This window comes from Saccopteryx bilineata, chromosome 5 (assembly GCF_036850765.1).
Source record: "Saccopteryx bilineata isolate mSacBil1 chromosome 5, mSacBil1_pri_phased_curated, whole genome shotgun sequence".
NCBI classification, from domain to species: Eukaryota; Metazoa; Chordata; class Mammalia; order Chiroptera; family Emballonuridae; genus Saccopteryx; species Saccopteryx bilineata.
The window spans coordinates 20230019-20255562 of NC_089494.1; the positions used below are offsets into that span (position 1 = coordinate 20230019).

Below are 25544 nucleotides of genomic sequence, written 5' to 3' on the forward strand. Positions count from 1 at the left end.
TGTAGAAGTCTGTGTATGTGCCTTGAGGAGGGTAGTGATAGTGTATAGTGGGAATAAATTCTACAACCATGCTATCCACTGATACTTTCCAGCTGGGGGGGGTGGGGGGGTGGGAATACACGTTAATACCTGAATCGCTACCCTCCAACCTACTTGCCTTTCTCCCTCTCCCTCCGCTTTGTTCCCTCCTCCCTGCCTTTCTAAATCCCTCCCTCTCCTCCTTCCTTCCATTTCCCTTGGTCCCTCCCCACCCCTTTCCCTCGCTCGGTTCCTCTCTCCTCTCGCTCTCACGCCCTCCAGTCTCTTTGCCTCTCACCCCCTTTCCCTCCTCCATCCCTCCGCGGCGTCTGCGACAGGCCCCCACCTGCCCGGCGCGCGGGGGTCTGGGTGGGAGCTGTCCACTCGCCCGGGGTGCTGAATGCAGCAGCGGCGGCGGCGGCGGCGGATCGCTCGCTGCTCTCTTCGCTCTGGGAACATTGTTGCCAGTCTTCGGACGGTCAACTCACACACAGCCCACGCCGCCTCTCTTCCAGCACCACCCCTTTGGGAACTGAGCCAAAGGGGTAGCAGCCGAGGCGGCGGGTGCTGAGCAACGGCGGAAGACCAGACAACACCTGGAGACAGCCTGGAATCTGATTTGCTTTCTCTCGCCTTTTTATAAGAGATATATTTATCTACGGTTTTGGGGGGAGTCGCGAGGACCTCGCCGGAGCTAAGTGCTGACTGCATCCCACCTGGGCCACGCTGCTTCGTTTCCCTCTCCCCACCTTCAACTGGCACCGCAAGCAAGCCTTACCTCGTCGCATCTGCGAGGAGAGGTAGCAACAGCGAGCCCAGCCAGCCAGAGGCAGCGGAGAGGAGGGAGTGGCGGCTTGGGGGAGGGGCAGGGGGGCGCGGAGAGCCGGCCGAGGCCGCCCTTGGGTGGGTGGGTGGGGGGTAGCGGGGACAGGGCTGCCGTGAAGACCCGGCGGCCGCCCTCCGTCGCCCCCACCCCTTCAGAAGCACTCTTTCCCGATTATTTGAGAATCGAATTCTTCTGCTGCTGCTGCTAGTATCATTTCATTTTTATTACCCCCCCCCTTTCTCGCTCCTCAGCCGCCCCCACCCTTACGCCTGCCTCGCCTCGGGTTGCATGGCAGCCTTGCCCCGGCGCGGGGGCTCAGGGCCGGCCCCCCGGGAAGGAGGAGAAGGAGAAGGCGGATCATGAAGCCTGAAGTCGCGGCCGCGCCGGTCGGCGAGCAGCAGCCCGAGGACGAGCCAGAGCAGCCCCCGCCCCGGAGACACCCGGACGCCGACCGGCAGTCGCCACCGCCTCCACAGCAGCCTCGGCGGCCGCGGGCACGCCCGGAGCCAGACGAGGAAGGCGACAGCCGCCCAGCAGCGAAGGAAAAGGAGGAGAACGCAAGGCCACCACTCGCCCGCCCGGCCCTGCCCTTCTCCCCGCCCTTGTCTCTCGCCGGAGAGGACCTTTGATGGAGCCCCGGGGAGGGGCCACGGCTTTACCGAGGGCCGCTGGGGTAGACCGGGGGCCGAGTTCATGTAACTACTCCTTCCTTCCGTCTCGTCCTCCAAGCCCCTCTTCTGCACCCCTTTTCTCTGCTCCGGTGCCTCCTGCCCCTCACTCACACCCTTCTAGCTAGGATCTTCATACTCAAGAAGAAGGTGCTCTGTAAGGGTTAAAAGATCTTTTCTTTTTTCCCCTTTCTTTCTCCTTCCCCACCTCTAGCCTCCTAATTGGCGTCCCCTTTCTGGGCAGCCCTTTGGCTGCGGAGGCAAAGCACAAGCCCCTGGCCCAAGTTCACCTGCAACCCCTCCCCCCCTCCAACTGCTCTCTTAAAACCAAGGCTGGTGCTTCTGGGGTTAATTGCCCCAATTTTCTGCCCAGGAGAATTAAAACTCGTCCCAACCTTACCTCAACCCCCCCCCACACACACACACACAACCAATCTTTTGCTACCTGAGGAAAACAATCTTTTCTCTCACACGTGTAGTCCTCAATTCTTCACTGAGCTAGCTTGCCCTAATCCCAGCTCAGTCCACTCCAAATTTGATTTATAATCTTCCCTACTTTTTTTTTTTCATACAAGAAAAAAAAAATCCTACTGCCTAGGAATTTGAGAGCAAACCCAATAATCATCTCCTGGGGAACTTTTTAACAATCAGACCTTCTCAAGGCCCTAACAGCCTATCCTCAACATTTTTTTTTTACCCCTCTGCCCCTACTGGTGCCCCCAAGTCAAAGGCAGAAAGGAGGCACCTTGAGCAAAGCCTCAACTTGGACTGGTAAGGGTGGAGGGCTAGAAACCGTTTATTACTGGGCTTTCCAGGTGAAATTCAGAGTCAGTGACTTGCAGCCCTCAGTCCTGGGGGCAATTTATTTGTTAGTTGGAGGGGCTCTAAGAGGAGCCAGTGAGAAAGCAGACTCCAGCATAACACAGATACGCGGTGGACCTCCCCGAACCATCCTGTTTTCTGTCGAGACTCCAGCTGCCCTTTCCTGGCTCTCTGCTTCCACTGGGTACATGCTGATGCCCCTGAGCGGGCTGCTCTGGTGGTGCTGCTGCTGCTACTGCTGTGCCTGGTACCGCTGTGGACTGTGCACTCCGGCTCCCCAGATGTTGCGCCACCAGGGTCTCCTCAAGTGCCGCTGCCGCATGCTCTTCAATGACCTGAAGGTTTTCCTCCTGCGGCGCCCCCCTCCAGCGCCCTTGCCCATGCACGGCGATCCCCAGCCCCCCGGTTTGACGGCCAACAACAACACCCTTCCTCCAGCTCTGGGTGCCGGAGGGTGGGCAGGCTGGAGGGGCCCTCGAGAAGGAGTGGGCAGGGAGACCCCTCCTCTGCCACCGCTGCCACCTTCTGTGGAGGATGACTGGGGTGGCCCAGCCACAGAGCCACCTGGCTCACTGCTCAGCAGTGCCTCCTCAGATGACTTCTGTAAGGGGAAGGCTGAGGATCGCTACTCACTGGGCAGCAGCCTGGACAGTGGCATGAGGACTCCGCTGTGCCGCATCTGCTTCCAGGGGCCAGAACAGGTGAGCCCGTTTCCCCTTTACCTCCTTTCCTGTGGTGTCTCCAGATCTTGCAGGTGGCTCGCTCCTCACCTGCTTGCTCTGGGGAGCCATTATGTTGTGTCTAATGTGTGGACTATAAGTTTTAAGGGTTTCCTCAATGATGTTTCTTCTGGTTAAGTTTTCCCAAGAGGTGTCTGGTGCCTGACAGAGCCTGTTTGGTGGCTCAGCTGTATCCTGGTTTTTGCATATTTCCTTCCATGCAGAAATTTCATAAGTGTCCTCAGAATAGAAGATCCAGAAATCAGAAGCAATGAAATGATGGAAGTTGGTGGTCCATTCATGCTTGTTGTAAAGACACCCTTTTATCTGATTTGTTGTTAGTGACATTTACCCTAGCCCATCTTCAGCCCCAGGTTCAAACTTCTTCGCTCCATGAAAGTGTGCAGAGATCTTGTCCTCTTTCCCTACCCTCACAGACTGAAACCCTCCGAGCCTGTACCTGTTCTTTCATTTTGAGACTGTCCCCTCCCATATTATATTGCATTTTCAGCAGTGTGCTTTAGTCACTGCAGAGGAAATGGACAGAGATTCTCAGGCCAAGAAGGCTACAGTTTGCTAAGACACTTCTTGGCAGATTCAAGTTTTTCATAGGTTGAAAGCAAATAGGTAAGTGGAGTGAGAGTGAGTTTAAGGGAAACAGAGAAGCCAGTAGGGAATCTTGTCATATCCATTCCCCTTTTCAAGCCTGAAGCACTTCAACTTAGATTGTCCCTTCAACTCTCCCAGTCCAGGATAGGGGATGGCAAGTACCTCATCAACCAGAGTCTTCCCAAGTCTGAGAGTTCTCACTACCCCATTCATTCAGATTTTCACTGACATACTTACTCCACTCCTTTGAGCTCCACTTCCATTCTAGTATCTGCAGTGATGGACAGCACGTTCACATTCTTCTAGAGTCGTATTGTAACAACACTTTCCATAGCATCCCAGATCTGAAAATCCAATCTAGTCAGTCATGCTGGTGAAACAATATTCACTTGCACCTTGGGCAAGGTTAAGTGATCACATCAGCCACTTCTTCTCTGATTCCCCGGAAGTGAAGGGAAGACTTCTGGGTGCCCCCCCCCCGAACAAATGTCAGTGCATTAGGATGCCATGTGGTGTTCCCAGGTGGTCCTGGTCCTTGTTGAGGGCTGGCTCTGTGAGAAGTTTAGTTGACATTTTCATTCACTTGATCTCTGTTCTGAATGGAGAAGGCACTTCAGGAATAGATGATGACTAGGGTCACAGCCTGGGCATTATGAGGGGAGGAGATGTAGGTCTCAGGGAGAATGAATCATCTCTGAGAGGTTGAAGGCTGGATTCCTCCTACTTGTGATGAGGATTGCCTGAAGTCTAGGTGAAGAACTGCCCAGAGCGGAGGGTTCCTGTTAGGGAAGAAGGTCCAGCATCCCTACTCAGTACCGTTCGTACAGTCCTTCAGCTCCAGTGTTGGGCCTCAGCAGACACGGCGGAATGGCTCAGCTGGAAGCAAGAGGATGGCTCACTTTGGGAGAGCACACCTGGTCAGGACCTTGCCCCTATCAGGAGCCTCAACTGTTCCAAAAGAAGGAATTGTTTGTGGTTTCTTTCTTCTCCCATCTGTGCTGGCTCAGGTCTGCATGTCATAGGGGCTCCTGGCAGGGTGGCTTCTAGTAAGAGCATCCTTGTCCACAGAGAACAGCAGGATCTGAAGCCTGTTTTGGATGGTATTTCACCTGCTGTGTGAACTTCAAATAGCTTTATGCTTCTGGGTCCCTTCTCCAACTTCTGTGATTTCAAGACACCTTTTTCTGTCCCCTCTCATTTTCTTATATGTGTTGGGAAGATCCAGGAGGTAATGAGCATGAAAAATGCCTTGAAAGGGATTAAAATATAATAGCATGTATTTTGATCACGAAAAAGCAGTATTTTGTTGAGAAAAGAATGAAATCATTAAAAATATTTTGAAACACTCTCATGTGCTATACAGTGTTGGATCAGAGATTAGGAGCTTTTCTTTCTTGTTTATTATTTTTATGATGTGTCATAAAGAAAGCATTGACTTAAAAAGCTAACATTGGGAAAGAATGGGTTCTATTATTATATGGAAAAAATAAGATATTGTGTCAGCATTAAGATAGGATCAAATCAAGTATTTCCTGCATATAATTATTATATTTGGGGTGTTTGCTTTATCTGTACAGGAACCAGGAGATTATAAGAAGACTGTGATATAGAAGTATTAAGAGAAACGTAGGTTAGATAGAGAACACATTTTTTCACTTTTTTTGTTCATTTTCCTCCATAGCATTTCAATGAGGAAGGGAGACAAAGAGGGAGGAGGTGGGGAAAACTTTCTAGAGAATGGAGAGAGGGAGAGAGAGGGTGGGGGTGGAGAGTGAAGCTGAGATTTCAGTGTCTTCGTTTTTGTTCAGGGAGAGAGCTGTCCAGCAATTGTCCCCACGTGTCCTGGGAAGGAGTGCAGACTGTTTAATCTTGGGGCGGAATGTCTTGGTCCTTTCTCCGCCTAAACAAAGGGACCGAACAGCTCGCCAGTCCTTTGCCACTATTCCAAGGGCTAAAGGACTGCCAGAAATGACATGTGGTCTCTTTCTGCCAAGGGCTTATAATGTATGTGGTGAAGGGCGATGAAAGGGTCCAAATAGCACCACGTATTTTTAAAGGGTTTTGTATTATTCATTCATCCACACGTTTACTACCTAAGGAGTAGGCATCTACAGCGTGTCAGGTGATGTTGTAGGCACTGAGTATCCAGGACTGGACGAAACAGATGAAACTGCTCTCCGGAATCTGACAGTCTAGTGGAGATGCAGAAATTGACAAACTACCAGATAAATCAGGTGAGTTTAGATGGTGTTGAGTGCCCCAATGAAAGTGAAACAGAAAAGTGAGAGGGACAGGAATAAAAGGGAGGGCTTGGGAAAGAAGCAGCTACATGAGATAGCGCGATCAGGAGCAGCCTTCCTAAGCCCTCTGAGCCGACACCTGCATGATGAGAAGGACCCCCTGGCGCATAGGTCTGAGGAAGGACGCTCCAGATGGAGGCAACAGCAGGTGCAAAGGCCTCAGTGTGAACAAGCTGAGCATGTTTGAGAAACAGAGGAGAGGACAAGAGGACAGGGAGGGACAGGTGTGAGCAAATGCTCTGAGAGACAGCGTGGCTTCATACTGGAAAGCTGATCGAGTGCCCACTCTTTCTCTCAGCCATTCATTCAGGTTGGACAGGGGTCAAGGGTCCATGAGAGTGTGAGACAAGAACCCAGTTGCCATCCCTTCACTCTCCGTCCCTAGTTCACTTCGAGGCACAGTGAACCTTGGTGGGTAAGCTGAGGTCTCTGAAGCCGGATGGCCCCAGGTTGAGACTGAACAAACGGCAGAGCCTCTCTGTGCCTCATTTGTAGAACCGGGATAAGGACAATAGGTTCCAGTTCATAAGGTCCTTCGGCGCCTCCGATCAGTCAGCATGGCTAAAGCAGGATTGTCACAGTGCGTTGTTGTCTCAGAAGCAAGGGAATATACCCTCTGCCTCATTGAAGAGGCAAAAGTTGTTTCCTGGCTCCCGGTCTGGCAGGAGTGCTGCTGTGATCGTGGTCTGGTTGTGTTCGTAGCTTGTTTCTTGTGCACTCGCAGTGCTCTAGGCAGAGTGCTGCTCCTGTTTCCACCATCAAGTGTCTTTATTAAGTGCCAACCTATTCCTGCTGCTCTGCTGAGCAGGGTCTAAAGGCACAGGGACAATGTGGCCCTGCCCTCTGGGAGTTGCACAGTCTAACCCAGACATCACAGAGGCAGATCGAGATCAAGAACACGCAGTGAGTCGCAGGTGAATTACAGTCAAATCGGGTCCAAGAAAGGGATGCATGTTTCAAAGCGGCTAGCGTGTGGGGTGCCTATTCAGAGAGGCAAGTGGGAGAATTCGCTACCTTTTCTCCAATTAGTCAGACAAGGCTTCTTGCCTGTTGCTGCTTGAGGACCAAGTGAGATGAAACAGACTGAGTTTAGAAAGCTAGAAGCAGAAGAGATGTGAGGAGACACAAGGGTACCTGGACAGAGGTGAAACCGCCTCCCAGGCCGGGCCAGCTGTGGAGCACCTGGAAGTGGGTACCAGGATAAGATCCACCACGGCCGTGGTGGTGGAAGGGCACCTGCTTTGGACCTGATGGGAAACAGGAAATGAGACTGGCAGAGATTAATGAGCATTGTCTACCTCTCATTCTTCCCGGGGTCTGTGTCCCTGGAGCTCCGTGTTCAAAAGCAGTAGGAATAGTGTGGAATATTTAGTGTTTTGGGTTCTTGGAGAGTAAGACAAGGGTCTTTGCAGAGCTTTAAAAAAACCTGGAGACCTCAAGATGCAATGAGAACCCTGGAAGTAGAGCTCAAATAGAGCATTTTAGAAGAGACCCAAATGGTGCATTATTTTCTTACCACAATTTGACATTTCGCTGTGTGATTAATTAATATTTGTCTCCACAAAGAACAGACCCAGCCCTAACATTCATGGACCCTTGGGCAAGAGTATAGATAAAGGCTCACATGTCATAGGTCAAGATGCTTAAAAGTAATAAATCCAGCAAACAATCTGTTAAATAAAGTGCATCTTATTTTCCTACCCTGACAAATATACCTTCAAAACATCCTGGAAGACAGGTTTGAATTCAGAACTGTTATGAGTCCTCTTAGCTCTGTGCCAGCCCGGTAGGGATATTGGACTGTAGGCCACTCTGGTCCCCTTTCCAACTGCTGGCTCCATCCATGATGAGCCTTGGACACATGCAAGTGGACATTCCATCTGGCTTGTCCAATCTCTATGCATGCCACTCCCAAACAGCTCTCCCTTGTCTCTCTTCTGTTTAACTGGAAGAATCTTGAAGGTCTTGGGAGCAAACTCATGGCCCAAGAAAGAGAAATTCAGAGTCCCATGAATGGTGCATGTCCTAGAAGAGGGGTGTGGCTCCCTGACTCTGCAGACTCCTCGCTCTCTGGGAAGGGTGCAGCTGAAGAAGAGGCAGAGTGGGGTCCTCTAAAGCTAGAAACCCTCTTGCCTGGGCCTCAGGGGGGCACTGCAGAGGGCTGTGAAAGCCCTGGAAGCAGCAACTTGGTGTATTTACTCATCCTTGGGTCATCAGTTCCCAATCTAGTCCCTGACACCTGCTTTATACTCTAAAACAGGGGTCCCCAAACTTTTTACACAGGGGGCCGGTTCACTGTCCCTCAGACCGTTGGAGGGCCACCACATACAGTGCTCCTCTCACTGACCACCAATGAAAGAGGCGCCCCTTCCGGAAGTGCAGCAGGGGGCGGATAAATGGCCTCAGGGGGCCGCATGCGGGCCAGCAGGCTGTAGTTTGGGGACACCTGCAGTCTAAAGCATTTGTTGAATGAATGTGCCTCTAGAGCTCATTCAGTGGGCAGCTCCACAGGTAGAGGCACTGGGGAGAAAAGACAAGGGGAAAAGGTACTGATATCAAAGGCGGGAGGTGTGCTGGGCAGAAGAGGGGGCAGAAGATACCTGTTCTGTGGGACCACGAAGGGCAGGCCTTGGCCAGTGATGGAATCTCCAGAGACGCCAACTTGTGTTTTGCTATTTGACCGCACTTCCTACCAAAGCTGTGCCCAGATAGTGCGGGCTGTTAGGGAAGGGGGCTCACATGGGTGACTGGGATTCGTGATCCTCAAGATCCCTTCTGAGCTTGAGAGCTGGGCTTCATTACAATGACATGTCCAGAGAGATTTTTAATCCAAGCAGAAAGAGACGAGCCTGCAGCCCTTTCCAACTCCAGGGGTCATTCTCATCCCAGGGTATCCAGTGCCAGTGTATGTGGTACATGGCGCGTGCAGATGTGTCTTCAGCAAAGATTGCAAAGGACGGTCTCCACCCTGTGTCCATAAAAATCCACCAGTGTTCCAATTCTTCACTGGGAGATGATGGAAGAATGTTCATACCCAACCATCGGTTCCCTAGTATCTCCCAGATTTAGCTCTCCATTATTTACAGGTGCACACATGTACATGCAAACAAATCAAACGCTGAGTGCATCTGTCTCGCTTCCACGAACCAAATTAGGGATTGGAATAGAGGAGACACCTGGTGTCCTGACAGTGGGGAGTGATTGTCACCTCAGTGGTCCGTAAATCCTCTAACAGTAGACACTTTGGGATAATCCTTCTTTTCTTTCCAGCCTGCGTCTCCTTGTGGTGGGCTGGCTAATTTACTGGGTGTGGCTTCTAGCTGAGATTCCCCATACAGAGTCACTTTAATACAACTGGTTAGGGCAAGAGTGAAACATGCATTTCAAAGGAGCCTGGGAGAAGAAAGAGGAGACATTGAAAATTCTCCCTCCCTCTCTCTTTTCCCCTCCCTCTGCCCCCTCTCTTTTCCAGCTGGTATGTTGGAGAAGCCCAGTTGCAGCTTGTGAGTTGGGGGAGGGAGAGTAGGTTTGATGGGGAGAGGATACTAGAAGGAGTGTGGGAATGAGCGAGCTGCTTCTTGTTTGCTGGGATGGAAGCCAAGTTGGAAGCGAGCCCGGATGTAAAGGAGCTGGCAAGTGGATGCTGGTCAGCTGAGCTGCACCCCACCCCCCTCTGAGAGGTGCCATATGTAAGACGGCGTCGACGTGTGCAGCTATGCTGAATACACATGCGATAGCTCCCTCTGCATGTGTGAAAAGTGAGGTTGGGGTGCACATGGAACTGACTGCCTCGCGACACAATAGGGAAAACTGAGTAATACAAACTGTTAGAAAAATAGAGGGGGTTCTGCAAATAAGGCTTCTGTCCCTTTCCAGGACCCAAGCTCATGAGGGGAACATGTGGGCCCCAGTCTTGGACCCAGCTCACGGTTCTAATGAGGATTTCTCCAGGGGGCTGTGCTCAGAGGTGTTGAGGAGCACAGTTCAGATCAGTTTCCTTCTTCGTGGAGAGGTTACTTTGGATGCGAACGAAGAAAATCAACATCAGTTTCTCCAAAGGAAGCCTGTTGCAGCCACCATAGCAGCTAGCCTCGGGCTGTGCATACAGTAGGGGCTCAGTGTTTGTTGACCCCTCCCCTCCTTCCTGGCACATGCTCACTCCAGGACTGATGTTTGGTCCCTCGTATACACATGGTAGAAGGTATATTTGTGTGTGAATGCAAGTTAAAGAGCCAGGCAGAGGGAATAGGGATGAGCCCTTACGAGTCCTTCTACCCTGTCCAGACTCATTTTCTGACTCTACAAGGACACATGGTGATGATTCTCGTCCTAGTAATCATAGTATCATTACGCTGGCTGGAGACCACTTGGCCAGAAACAGAGTATTCTCCTTCTATCGCAGGATAATGAGAAGAAGAGAGGCTTCCAAGTCAGAAAGACACGGCCAATCTGGGCCCTTCCCAGCTGGGTGGTCTTGGGCAACTTACTTAACTTTCCTAGACCTATATTTCCTTGTTTACAAAACAGGAATACAATCTGAGCTTGAACACTTGTTGTAAGGTGTAGACATGTATGAACGTCTGGGCACGCAGCAGCTGTCCATTAAAGGGGAGCGATACCCCCATTCTCTCAGTGTGACTCAGAGACCTGGCGTGGGACCCCTGGAGCACACTTGCTGCTCTTCCTACTACTAACGCCTTAAAGACATCAGATGCTGTTATCTGCAACCACAGTAAATCCCCAGCTGTTTTTGTGCCTGACACCAGGGATGCACATTTAGAACCAGTGTCTCTGTTCAGCAGACATTTGGCTCTGGCCTAACGACCCAGCTGAACTTCTGTTTTCCCCTGCCTGGGTCCCTCATTCCCAGCGTAGCTGTCCTCAGCCATCTCCGTCACCACCACCATGTTCCTGACAGAGCTTTAGTAGGCAGCACTCTCTTAGCATGAACTGTGTAGAAAGACATTTTCCCAGGTTTCCCAGGTTCTGAGTCCCTAGTGGGCAGGAGAAGACCCTGCACCCAGAGGAGTGTGGAGAGGAAGTGGCAGGAAAAACCCCTCAAATTATGACAGCAAGATGTTTGCATTCAGGCTCGTCCCTAGACTAGTGTCTCTGAGAGCCTCAGATGGGATGGCTGCCCCAGACAGACATGACGTGAAGTTTAAATAACGTTGATCCTCAAGTGAGAACATTGTTCTTTTCAGTTTGCTCTCATGGCTTACGATTATGTCCAGGATTTTAAAATCTCATTGGAGTGATAATGTGTCTTTAACACCTTTCTAACACTTGTCAATCTCTTTTGTAAACAAAGAGAGGAGGCACCAGGCTCAGAGCCTTTGGATGCACTGTAATATCTAGCTAGACTTTGTTAATCTTGTTTTGTTTGTATTTGTGTGTAGCTATTCTTTAAAAAAAAAAAACTAATAGACTTTATATTTATTTATTTTTTGTGGCAGAGACAGAGAAAGAGTGAAGGACAAACACACAGGAAGGGAGAGAGATAAGAAGCATCAATTCTTTGTTGCGGCACCTTAGTTGTTCATTGATTGCTTTCTCATATGTGCCTTGACCAGGGGGGCTACAGCAGACCAAGTGACCCCTTGCTCAAGCCAGCAACCTTGGGCTGAAGCTGGTGAGTTTTGCTCAAACCAGATGAGCCCACGCTCAAGCTGGCGAGCTCAGGGTTTCAAACCTGGGTCTTCTGCGTCCCAGTCCAATGTTTTATCCACTGCACCACCGCCTGGTCAGGCTATAGATACATATTTTAAACAGTTTCAGGTTTCAAGCAAAACTGAACTGAAAGTACAGAGTTCTCATAAACTTTCCTGCTTCCCACTCCTTAGATTGCCTCCCTGACCATCTACATCCTGCACCACAGTGTGCATTTGTTACAATGGATGAACTAACATGACACATTGTCACGCAAAGTCTGTGTTTCACTGGGGTTCCCTCCTGGTCTTGTATATCCTAAGGGTTCTGACAAATGCATAAATGGCTTGGATCTACCATTATAGACTCAAACAGAGTAATTTCACTGCCTTAAAAATACATCTATTCATCCCTATGCTCCAACCTGGAACTCTAGGCAGTACAGACTGGCCTTTTTCAGACTGTCATGTAGTTGGAATCAGACAGTATGTAGCCTTTGCAGATTGCTCCCTTCACGTAGTAATATGCATTCACAGTTCCTCCATGTCTTTTCATGGCTCGATAGCACATTTCTTTTTAGCTCTGAATAATATTTTCTGATACGGATGTACCACGGCCTGTCTGTCTATTTATTCTTTCTTTGGTAAATGATACCAGTTTTTAAATATATATATATATTTTAAATGATACCAGTTTTTAAATATATATATGGTAGTGGCAAAAAACTCTCCTTTATAAGTAAACTTATAAGTAAATATGTAAGACACTTAAGAAAAATGTTAAGTATAAAGAAGGCACGCGAATCAATTGAAAAGAAGTGACTGAAGTTTGGGTCACATTGACCTGAGCTGCACGCTTTCCAGCAGTAGTTCTGAGACATTCGTGGGGTGCCCAGAAGGGCCTCGGGAAGGGGCGACGCAGAGTCCAAGGCCACAGTTCCAGGGTGCCGCCCCGGAGTCTGCACGGTCAACTCAACCCAACAATTCTGAAGTAGGTGATTGCTTCAGGAATACAGTGTGTGGGGCATGTTTGAAGAGGCAGCTAAATGGGGAGGAGAAATGCCTCCACCCGCCCTGAGGTTCCCAGACATACAAGGAACAGGGGTGTGCGCACCGGAGAAGAAGGGAGGGCACGGACCACGTGCCTGGAAAGGAAGTGACGCGCGTCCCTCCGCACAGAGGCGGGAAGGGAGGCCTCTTTCAGCTCGCTGTCCCTGCCTCCGTGACCTGAGAGCTACGCGTTTCGGGTGGGGGAGCCGCAAGGTGGAAGAGTCTCACCCATATGGGACTGTAACATGAGGGAAACGCAAACTAGACTTGCGTTAAGTCAGAGCACTGGAGGTTTGTCTGCTGCCCTGGTAGTGTTCATTTGCCTGGCTAAGACAACCATCAGTTCCCACTCCTGAATCACCGTATCACTCATGTATAAGACGCTCCCATGGAAAACATGCACCTTAATTTTGGGGCCCAAAATTTGGAGATAAAAAAAAAGCAAGCGGAAAAAAGTGGGAATGCACGTTAAAAAAAAAAAATCTATAACCGCTGTATAAGATGCACCAAGATTTTAGACCTCAAAAATTTTTTTTAAAAGGGTGCGTCTCAACATGGGAAAATATGGTATGTTTGGAGGGAATTCTTGAGCAAAGTCAAACCAGGGGCCTCCCTGGGGAAGCCCCAGAGTCCCCCAGCAGGATAGGACAACAGATGTTACACAGCGCGCTCCCTCACAGCTCACTGAATACAAACAATGAGGTGCTTCTGCTCAGGGATGAACGACACTACTTTTGCCTACAACTCATTGGCTGGACCTAAAAACATACCTCTGCCTAATAGCAATAGGGGTAGGGAGTGTCGTCCTCTTGGGTGTCTGGATAGAGAGGAAATCAGGTCTGAGCGAGCGCTTCCGGTCTCCCCCTCCACAGTGTTAGTACCTCCCTCTTAGGTTGTTGTAAGAGTCAAATGAGATCACACACGGCCTGACCACTGGAAGCACACAATGAACAGTTCTGTGTTTTGCTATTTCCTCACTTATGAAAGGAGGAGGTTGTACTCAGGAACGTCCAGTCCTTCTTAGTACTGTTGTCTTCTTCTAAGCCACATCAGGTGGCAACCAATCCTGGGGCTGGTATGAATCCTACCCCTGCCTCTGCTGATAGACTAAGTCTCCCTGGAAGAATGAACTTAGAACTGGATCTGGAAGTTGGATCAGGGAAAGAATTTGGAAAACAGGAAATGAAGACTGTTCCAGGCATAGAAACAGCAAACGCAAAGAATCAGAAAGGCTTCTGAAGAAAATGAACACAGTGGATAAGAACATGGGGCTTTCATGGCCAAGCAGAACTGCTTTCCAATCCCAGTGCTGTCGTGCAGTAGGTGTGGGACGTTGAGGAAGTCACCGACAGACTCAGAATCTTCCTGTCCTCCCTTGTAGACTGGGAATGGCAGCAGTAGCATCTGTCTCGCAGGTTGTCGTGAAACTCAAATGGCTCAAATGAGATAATGCAAGTCTTGGCACAGTGTGGAATACAAACATACAATAAATTCACAATTAATGTTGTTATCTGACCTCACCAGCTTTCTATTGTCTTCCAACTTCCTTTGAGAATTTCTGCGTTGGTGTGCGAATAACTGTGGGCTAGCCTCAGGTGGAGCTGCCAAGACATTATGGGAACAGATGAAACTAAATATGCCCACACCCCGCTGGTAGCCTAAGTGAAAAGTACCTCACAAATCTGCATACTTTTTTTTCAATTGCATATGAAAGCCATTGTGATGAACACATTCAAAAGCATCCTATACTTTAGTGCAGCATCGTGTCAATAAAGTATTCTATCAATACTATACATAGTACAACTAGAGTCACTAGAAGCTTTGGGAAACTTTAGACATGAAAAGGAATCCAAATTGAGGGAAATTCTACAAAACAACCAGCCAGTACTTTCCAAAAGGGTCAGGGTCATGACAGATGAAGAACAATGGGAGAAATGTCCCAGACTGGAGGCATCTAAGGAGGTGTGACAACTAAATACAATGTGTAATCTGAATTGGATTCTGGACCAGATAAAGCACATCAGTGGGGCAGTTGGTGACATTCGAATAAGGGGGGTAAGTTAGTTAATAGTATCATGTCAATGTTAAGTTCCCAGTTTTGATCGTTGTATTACAGTTCTGGAAGATGTTACCTGCTGGGAAAACCAAGTGAAGGGTTTGTTGGAATTCCTGGTGTTTTACAAGATTTTTTTTAAGTGAATGTGAAATCATTGAAAAATGAGTAATTAAAAAACAAAAATCATTTAAATGTGCATGGGGGGAGGGATGTTCTCATACTTGGAAAACCTGGGAATTACCCATATAGGAAAAAGAGCCTGGGTTTGGTAGTTACAAAAACTTGGCTTAGAGTCCAGGCCCTATTACTCCCTAGTTGCACGGCTTTGAGCAAATCAATAAATCCTCTGAATCACAGTGTCTTCTACCTGTACCATTGAGTGAATGAACAGACTACTTCATAGAGCTGTTGTGAGCATTAAGTAAACAGCACGTACCACAGAGCATGAAAGGAGCTCCTGACACACATTAGCTTTCTCTCCGGTCTCTCCTGTCCCCTCTATCTAAGGAGGGTGACAAGCATGCCTTCCATGCTTTCCCAGGTCTAAGGACTGGGTCTAAGTGCTTTGGGAATGGCACCTGAGCAGTGAAAAGGCTTGAGTGTGCAGGGAAGTTTCCCCAATATGGGATCTTACGCATATAAACAGAGTTAATCAGCAGCAGCATAAACAGCCTGGGCCATTATACAGTGTGTGTGTGTGTTTTTTTTTTAACACTTTTTAACCTCACACACCCCAAAAGCAGCACTTGGGCACACTGAGTGAGTGTGGGTTGTATATTTTGATTGATCCCGTGGTGATCCCTCCAGGAGCCGTAGACTTAAGCCTCTGTGGAGCAATGTGCTACTTAAGAAAGAAATGCTTTCGAGCGCTGGGGCTCTGAGTTTTCCAGAGTGTTTAGCAAACAGCTGTCCCAACTAGAAAGCAGGAGTGCTGAGAGTGCAGAGGTGTCCACTCCTGTGGTGTGCGCATTGGTGAGTGGGAGTGAGCGGGAAGCCTGAGGCAGAGAGGGAGTGGGTGTGTGTCTGCACGTGGAATACAACTATTTCATTCAGAAGAAAAAGGCACTGGACGGTGTGGGTCCATTTGCCTGCTGCTGCCTCTTGCACATCTTTGTTCCAGAGACTCTAGTCTTTGCAAAGTCAGTGCTTACATTTTTGCAATACCTGAGGCCTTCTTTCTTGTTTCTAACATCCAGTAAGTGTTTGCCAGCAAAAACAAAAACAAATTAAAAAAAAAATCTCCAAACCTCCTAGAAACCATTCAACCAACCAACTAACTAACCAACCAACCAAATCATGGGCTCTGGAGAAGTATATGATATGATTTCAAACTTTCTTCCCTTCCCCTTCAAAAAAACATAGAGTGAAGCTCCTCATGATTTAAATTAATTTTCATCCTTCCTATGAATGCAATTCAAGTAGAAAAGTGTTTGTTTAGTTGACCACTGGAATCTATCTCCAAGTAATCCAGTGTTCAAACATGCTGAAATTGGCTGATGGTTACATGGTTTATTCTATAGTACTATTTGCTCTACTTTTATATGCCTTCGAAATTTTCCATAACAAAAAAGGTATGCCATATTGTTTGGCTAATAAAATGTTACAAAAAGATGATTGTTAAACAGGTTTCTGAAAAGGGAAGTAGAGCTAGCCGTGAACCAGATAGCTTTGGGCACAATGATGGCGAGGATCTGAGTCCAAGACAGACCGGACCTGAGTGCATCCCACTGGGCTCCTCATCAGTCGCACTCAATGATTAAACCAACTTTGATGACCTCTTAAGGGATCTTTCATCTCCAAAGATCATGAGTTAAAGATGAAAATGTTCTGTTGTGTATTTCTTTTCTGGTTCGCCTGGTCTAGTGACAGCAAAAGGACCAATGTGACCATTCACTCAGCAGACAGTGAGTCAACACAACTGTGTGCCAGGCTCTGAGAACGTGGCTATCAGATGGGGAGCTCAGAGTCTAGTGCAAGAGACCAGCATGCTAAGAAGCAACCACAAGGCAGTAGGCTCAGTTCCTTGGGCCAGGGTTCCTGGACCATTGTGCTGAAGGACCACATGGGGCGTGGGGTGGGGGTGGGGGTGACTGGTAGTACCTGGGAAAGCTGGAGCAGGATCACCAGAGAAGCTACTCTTGAGTAACCAAGTAGCGATGGTAGGTAGAACTCTCCAGGTGGTAGTGTGCGCTGAGATATTGCAATACGAGGTCTGCCCTCTCTCCCATCATTAGAAGCATACTCCTCTCCACTCGGCCGAATCCTCTCTCCTCGTTGCTTTTCCAATCACCCTGCTATGCTTTAAGACCCAGTCCAGGCCCTGGCCGTTTTTCTCAGTGGTAGAGCGTCGGCCTGGCGTGTGGAAGTCTCGGGTTCGATTCCCGGCCAGGGCACACAGGAGAAGAGCCCATCTGCTTCTCCACCCCTCCCCCTCTCCTTTCTTTCTGTCTCTCTTTTCCCCTCCCGCAGCCAAAGCTCCATTGGAGCAAAGATGGCCTGGGCGCTGGGGATGGCTCCATGACCTCTGCCTCAGGTGCTAGAGTGGCTCTGGTCGTGACAGAGAGACGCCCCCGGAGGGGCAGAGCATCGCCCCCTGGTGGGCAGAGCGTGGCCCCTGGTGGGCGTGCCGGGTGGATCCCGGTCGGGCGCATGCGGGAGTCTGTCTGACTGCCTCCCTGTTTCCAGCTTCAGAAAAATACAAAAAAAAAAAAAAAGACCCAGTCCAAATGTCTTCAGAGAGCTGAGTGGATCAAAGTGTGGGCAGGGTACAGAGCAAGAAGGGGGCGTTTCCTCCTCTCTAACAATTACTCCCTCAATGCCAGCCTCTCTGAGCTTGGTCTTCATGGCTTTTCTGTAGGAACCCCATGGTCTGGCCATGCTTGGGGGCCACCTGCCTGGGGATAACAACTCCACAAAAACTCTCTTATTTACTGAACTGAGTTTTCATCTGTTAACTGCAGGGGGGTCTGGAAGGAGCCTTTGGGTCTAGGAGCTCCCTCCCCTCCCCTCAGGTGCAGAGGCCTTCGTTCATATTGCTCTGGTAGGGATGGAAGAACAGACATTATTTTCCTAATTTTTAGAAGTGACAAACCAGTGTCACCTGAGATCCAGAGAGGTAAGGTGCCATGCTCAAGATAGGAGCGGAATCGCTGGGCTAGTGAAACCAGCATCCAGTAGGACGCAGGAGGAGTGTCAGGACACGGGGGGCAAGGACCAGAGGCACCTGAGCATGCCCAGTTTCTCGTCTTCCCTACAGTAAAGAGGTCACTCCCTGACTCCACATAATAAGTTCTGAGCAGTCCACTCTCCCATTTCTTACTGTCATGAAAGAAGGTTAAATACTCTGTGTGTGTGGTATGGTCACAATCAAGGATTGCCGGGACTTGGACCTAACCTCTCCATCCAGCCTCCAGCCTCATCACCCCTACTTCCCATCAGACACTCTAGCCAATCCCTGTTGCCTGCCAGTCCCCAAATATATCCCGTGACTTTGCATTTTGATTTCCAACCCGGATATCCTTTCCCTCTTCCTTTACCAGCCCGAATCCTAACCTCCTCCAAGCCCTACCTCCCATGTCACCTCGCCCTTCCTACAGCTCATCTCGCGTGGCTGGGCTCCCATAACCTTCATTCACCACAGGCTGCCTGCCCTGCCATCGCCATCAACCCCCCTTTCCTCCTTTCTAGTAGACACGAATGAGCTCAAGGGATCTTGTTCCCCATGTTCAGTTCACCTTTGTATTACTCACCATGCCTGGCAGTTGTAGGGGTTCCAAAAGGCAATGTAATTAATGAAATCCAAACCCACTAGGTATTTGAATACTTTCATGGATCTACTCAAAAAGCCTTTTTTTTTTTTTCCTTTAACCAACATTTCCCTCTTTCTTCTAAGGTGGGTGCTATGAACTGAATTGTTTTCTCCAAAAATCCAGGTGTTGAAACCTTAACCCGCCAACATGATGGTATTTGGAGATGGGGCTTTGGGGAACTAACTGGGTTCCGATGAGGTCTCACGGTTGGAGCCCTCGTGATGGGACTTGTGTCCTTATAAGGAGAGACACCAGAGAGCTGACTAGCTCTCTTTCTCTCTTTCTGCCATGTAAGGGCACAGTAAGAGGGTGGCCACCTGCAAACCAGGAAGAGAGTTCTCACCAGAACTCAACTATGCAGGCACCGTGATCTTGGACTTCTATCTTCCAGAACTGAAAGAAATAAATTTCTGTTGTTTAAGCCACCCCGTATGGCAGCCAAGGAGACTAATACAGTGGGGAGGGTGGATCAATGAAACTTATGTTTCTAACCATCTTAGTAGCTGGCACATCACCCCTCCCCCCCAATTATTTTTTCAACACACTGAGCACTTACAGTGAGTCTGTTACTGGTTCTGGTATGGGGAATCTGATGGGAAGCAGTCAGTGTTTCTCCCCTCAAGGAGCTTACTTTCTCGATGTCAGAAGCAGAAGCCTGAAGATACCAGATAGGCTAGAATTGAGGGACAGTCATCAATAGTCTTTGGGAGTGTCAAGGTCCTGCAAACCAAGAAGGACTGAAGGACCATTGCAGACAGCAGGAGACCAGGAAGAAATAACAAAATGCAAGGCGGGCCCCTGTAACAACAGCAACAACTACAGCAACAACAAAAGGATGTGTTTTTTTGTTTTGTTTTGTTTTGTTTTTGTATTTTTCTGAAGCTGGAAACGGGGAGAGACAGTCAGACAGACTCCCGCATGTGCCCGACCGGGATTCACCCGGCACGCCCACCAGGGTCGATGCTCTGCCCACCAGGGGGTGATGCTCTGTCCATCCGGGGCATAGCTCTGCCGTGACCAGAGCCACTCTAGTGCCTGGGGCAGAGGCCAAGGAGCCATCCCCAGCGCTCGGGCCATCCTTGCTCCAATGGAGCCTTGGCTGCGGGAGCGGAAGAGAGAGACAGAGAGGAAGGAGAGGAGGGGTGGAGAAGCAAATGGGCGCTTCTCCTATGTGCCCTGGCCGGGAATCAAACCCGGGTCCCCCTCACACCAGGCCGACGCTCTACCGCTGAGCCAACCGGCCAGGGCCAACAACAAAAGGATGTTAATGAGAAAGCTGGTAAAGCTTAAATGGTACCTTTTGTTTGGTTGTGGTAGTGTAGCATAATTGCCTGGTTCTGACAGTGTATAATGAATACATATAATGTTAACACAGGGAGAGACTCAATGAGGAGTATATGGAACCTACTGTTTTTGCAACTTTTCTGTAAGTCCAGAAGTAGCTGAAAATAAAATGTTAAGAAGAAGAAACCTGAACATAATCCTCAATTCCTCTCTTCTTTTCCCATCACCCTTTCTCTACCGTAGGCGTTTTCCAATCAACACGTTCTTCCATTTTTTCTTCCTTCTGAAACCTCTCTCCAATCCAGCCACTGCCCTGGATCTAAATGGCAACCACCTCAGTCCAAGCTGCTCTCATTTCTCTCCTGGATTACTAAACCTCTACTTTGACTCCCAGCTTTCACTCTTACTGTCTAGATTCTTCTCCCTACAGAATTACAGAGTAACCCTTCACTCTAACTGGCTTCTTAAAATCGTTTTCAGTTCATCCGGGGATCTGCGTCTTTCAGGACCATGCCCAGCTCCTTGCCTTATTTTACAAGGCCTTTCACGAGACTCCAGACTTGTTTACTGCCTGTCCTCACTCCCACATTCTGCTGCATCTTCCCTAGAGATAGAACCTTCTTTCAAGTTCAAAAGAACCATGCTCTCTTTTACCCTCGCCTGCGGACCCCCTTCCCTCTGTTAGCAAGCTCTCTGCCCCCCTCACACATGCCTTTTGTGTCTCATTCCATTAACTTCTCCCATCCTTCAGAAGTCCCTGACCCTGTGTATGGGTCGGGCATCGCTCCGGTAAGTTTGTGTGTGTCCCTACACTCCTCCCGGCGACCACAGCACTCACCCACTGCATTGCCATCACTCCTGCGCTCCCCTCTAGACTACCGCCCCTGAAGTGGCAGGCGTCTTGTCTACTCAGTGTGGTCGCTCCCAGCACCTTGCACAGGAGCCGACACACAGAGGACACTCAACAGATTTTTGCTGAATGAAGGAAGCAACATCTCTAAGCACTTACATGTACAAAAACTATGGTAGCTCCTAACTATATGTATTTCTTGGGATGTTGAGTGCTAGAGAATCAGAAGACCTTACTTTGATGGTGTGTATGTCTATTTGTGTGTGTGTGTGTGGGGGAGGGTAAAATCAGTTTTAAATGTTACTTAACATAGGATGGCCAACCATTCCAGTTTTCCTAAGGGCTGACAAATTTTCCAAGATGTGGGATGTCCAGTGCTATAACTGAAACAGTCCCAAACAATCTTAGACAGTTGTTCACCCCACAGGAATGCTCCAACTAGCTACAGTGTAGACTGTTAAACACAGGACAAACCCCCTTCCCCCGCCCGATACTCAGTGTCTGCTGACTGTAAGTTGGGAAGCACAGTGGATTGGCTGATAGGTGCTTGTTTTCACACTTTAGGAGACAGCAGCCATCAGAGCTTACCAGACTGCTAGAATCAAGGAGGTGTGATCTCTGAGATCTTACACAGGGCAGGAGGGAGGGCTTAAGACATTAGATTTTTAGCATGGAGCTTCTCAGACTTTAATGGACATACAAGCCGCCTGGAGTCCTTGTTGAACTGCAGGGTCTGCAACAGAGCCTAAAGTTCTGCATTTGTACAGGTACCCAGGTCAATGCTGCTGCTTCCGGTCCCTAGATCACACCGAGTGGCAAGGGACTCAGTGGCTCTCATCTCTAGCTGGCATATTAGAATTATCTAGGGGCATGCAAGAGTTGCCCAACCACAAACCCAAACCAGTGAAGTCAGTCTGTAGGGGTGGGACCAGGAGTTGGTATTTTTAACTCTCCTCATGCAAGTCCAATGTGCAGACAGGGTTGTGAATCCCAGGGAGGGGAGGGGAGAGAAACGCCGCTTGATGATAAGGGTTGATTGATTGGTCCAGATGGGCTAGGCTGGGCTGTCAAGAGATTTATTGGAAGTGCAATCAGAAACCTAAAAGAGGAACTTATTTTGGTAAGCCCTTTAAAAAGAGGCAAGGTTCTCTTTTTAAAATAAAAAATCAGGACGTAATGATTTGTGTTCTTTGGCCATTTAGTAGGGAATCAAAAACATCTTTTGACTCCTCTGGGTGACGGAACCCAGTGTGCATCTCTGGAGAGAAAAAGGAGCCCCTGCTCTGGAAGAATCTCAAAGGAGAGAGAGAGCAGGGGCTTCGAAACCAGCAAACCCATTTCACAGACCGAACCACCCAGGCCGGTCTCCAGTTATTCAGAATGTCTTTTAGTTCCTTGTTCATTGGTGCTTCCTAGCAACTCTCCCAAACATTTCCCATTCTCAACAAGCGTCAACCTCCCTCTCAGCAATGGCCCTGCCTCCTACTTCACTGAGAAAATTGGGGCCTGCCACTCACGTTCCATCATCTCCCCCGTCCACCTGCCATTGCTCCCTCTTCACTTCCGCAAATGTCTGTCTTTCCCTGGGCCCTCCCTCTCCCTCCTATCTGCCTCCTTCCCACACTGATCACACAGCTGCTCTTTGTCCTGGCTTACCCTAGCATCTTCCACCTCCACAGGGACTTCACTTCATCCACGGCCACGGCCCCTGCATCCACACACCTCCCTCTCAGTCATTTCCCGTGGTCTCTTCTTCCCCAGCTCTCTCTCCTCTGCATCCAGGCATGCTCAAGTCTTCCACACCCCTGGAAGGTGCAGTGCTCTGTCCTCCTTCTCCCCACGCCCAGCACACATCCACCGATGGCTGAAAATAATGCTTGGGAGGTCCCTGATGACCCGCTTTAAAAACAAGTGGTATTTTAGCCCTGGCCGGCTAGCTCAGCGGTACAGTGTCGGCCGGGTATATGGAAGTCCCAGGTTTGATTCCTGGCCAGGGCACACAGGAGAAGCGCCCATCTGCTTCTCCACCCCTCCCCCTCTCCTTCCTCTCTGTCTCTCTCTTCCCCTCCCGCAGCCAAGGCTCCATTGGAGCAAAGTTGGCCCGGGCGCTGAGGATGGCTCCATGGCCTCTGCCTCAGGCGCTAGAATGGCTCCGTTTCTACAGAGCGACGCCCCAGATGAGCAGAGCATTGTCCCCTGGTGGGCGTGCCGGGTGGATCCCGGTCGGTCTCATTCGGGAGTCTGCTCTGCCTCCCCACTTCTCACTTCAGAAAAAAAAAAAAAAAATATGGTATTTAGAAGCCCTCCCTTTAAAAATTGTTTCTTTTCATTGAATTTGTTGGGGTGACACTGGTCAATAAAATTATGTGGAGTTCAGGTGTACAGTCCTGTAATGTATCATCATATATTGTATTAGAAACCCTCCCTTCCTGATTTCTCTGCAACTGAGACACTCTTGAGTTCCCCCCCCCCCCCCCCCCCCCCCCCGCGTGCATCCTTTCTCCTTCGGTTCTGTTCCTGCGGATGTCATGTGCAGTGAATACGGACACTGGCTGCTTGACATCCATTCCATCTGCTTCTGGTGAGGCCTTTCTAAACTTCGGGCCATTCCTCATTGGAGTCATGAAATCAACTGCATGATTGAGCTGCAACCAGCACTCTCTTTCTCCACCTCCTGCCCTACCGTGAAATAGGCCAGAATAGAATAGGAAAAAAATTTGAGTACGTCCCATGTCCAAAGAGTAAGTATTGTGAAATGTATGTTTTTGCTACAGATTGGTAAAAAAAAAAAAAAAGTTGAGAAGCTTCTGTTCTATGGTAGTTTGCCTTTCTGTACTGCCCAACTGGGAAGTGAAAAAATCACTTCCCATACTTCTGCAACATTCCTAAAATCACAGTAAGACTGTCTTCTGAAAACCCAGTCCTGCTCCCAAACTCCCTATATTAATAATGATTACTCTGGCGTTCCTCTCCCCCTCCTGGGCCCTTTGTGACTTCTCCCTCTCGTTCCATTCATACCTAATTAGTTGCTAGATCCCACTCTGAGGATTCTAACATTCATCTGTCCTTACACTTCCCCTTGCTTCATTTGCTGATTTTACTATTCATACTCAGACTATTATAATAGCCTTCTAAGGAGGCTCCCAATCCCCAGTCAGTGACACTCCCGAACTGTCATTTACAAGCTATATGACCTTAGGGATGTTGTTTGACATTTCTGACCTTCAATATCATTACCTGCAAAGTGGAAATAGTTAATACTTTTCTCGCACAGCTGTTTTCAGGATTAGTTGAAAGATATATAAAGAATATATAGCCCCGGCCACTGGTGCAGTGGATAGAGCATCTGCCAAGGTTTGCCAAGGTTTGCCAAGGTTGCCAGTTCAAGCCCAGGGTCTCCAGCTCAGTGCTGGGGTCACTGATCCTGGGTTTGCTGGCTTGATCCTGGGCTCACGGGCTCGATCCTGAGATCCCTGGTTCGGGTGCTGCTTGACCCCTGAGGTCACTTATAAGAAGCAATAAATGGCACAACTAAGTGGAACAATGAGTTGATTCTTCTCTCCCTCTCTATCCTTCTTTTTCTCTCTTCCCCTCTCTCAAGCAAACAAAGAATATATCTATAAAGCTAAGTAAAGGATATATATAGAGAGGCTGGCATAAATTAGGAACTCTGATTTAGCTCCTAACCTTCATCAGACCAAACCTTTTAAGGTCCCTTTATTGCCTAAATGAATAAAGTACTTCAACGTTGGTCCTAGTGCCTGCCCTATGGGTCCTTCAACTTGGCCACAGCCTGCCATTTGGGCTTTCACCTTACACAAGTCCCTGTCCTGGGTTGGGAACAACTCGCCATTCCTTCCCCAGAAGAGCTCGTTCCTGTCTCTGCTCTTTCCTGGCTGGCCCTTTCCTGTTATCACTGTCATTACAACACCATCTTGCAGAAGGTGGTCACAAGAGCCCACTAGAGACCTGTGGAAGCAGAGTGTTCAAGCCCAGACGCAGCAGACATCTTCACGGGCGGGTGTACCGTCGCATATGGTAACCAGCATGCACCTGGGACCCAGTGCAGAGAAGAAAGTGGCATGTGGCCCTTTTCGGCGGGCATACAGAAAATAAACCCTCAGTGTACCTTCACTCTCTTTGCAGGGTCCGGACTGTCCCACCCTGACCCAAATTTACCCATTTGTCAGGCTGGAATAAACTCCTGGAGCTCTCTAGAACACCCACCCCATTCTCACTTCTAGAGAGATTCACGTCCCCTTCCTCACAACGCCACAGGCATCCTAGACCAGTCATGGCCACCCCAGCTCCCCTGCTGGTCCATCTGCAGGTCTGCCCTTGGTGCCAGTCCACCCAGCAACAGGACAGGCGCCAGTGGGAGCATCAGAACACTGTTGCATCCAAAGGGGTCTTTTCTCCTCTCGGAGATGGGCAGTTTGGGGTTCCACTGGCCATCCTCTCTTGTACCAGACAGGTACCCTTGTGGGCTCCTGCACCCCACAGAACACTCATCTTCAGTTTTTCTTATCTGTCAACTGGAGGGAGCAGCATTGTGGGTGGCTGTGAGGATGAACTGTAGTTTAACCTGTAAAGCCCAGCAAGTTTCTGGTGTCCCAAGGCTAGAGGGCTCAAAACGGGGGCTCCCAGGGATTGTGTGGGCAAAGATATGCTTTTTTGACCTGAGCTGGGGATACAATTTAATTTTAATCAAAAGAACACACACATACTCCAGAATGCACTGCTGAAAGATTGGAAATCCAGAATCTTTGGGCCCCTTCCTCCCAAGAGACAATTATGAGCTGTTGCCTCTAACTATGGGCTGCTTGCTCAAGTTCCTCCCCAGCCTTCTAATGGGATCCTCTGTGTGTGCGGTTGATATTCAATA

The 25544-nt window shown here is 49.2% G+C and overlaps 1 protein-coding gene across 1 annotated transcript in view; it reads left to right on the forward strand.

The window, feature by feature from the left end:
- Positions 1–286: 286 nt before the first annotated feature.
- Positions 287–25544, forward strand: part of MARCHF4 (membrane associated ring-CH-type finger 4) — a 103093-nt gene continuing 77835 nt past the window's right edge. The window contains exons 1-2 of the mRNA XM_066232899.1: positions 287–818; positions 1096–3035. Of these exons, the coding sequence (XP_066088996.1) occupies positions 2523–3035 (513 nt within the window). The 5' untranslated portion in view covers positions 287–818; positions 1096–2522. The remainder of the gene's footprint in view (positions 819–1095; positions 3036–25544) is intronic.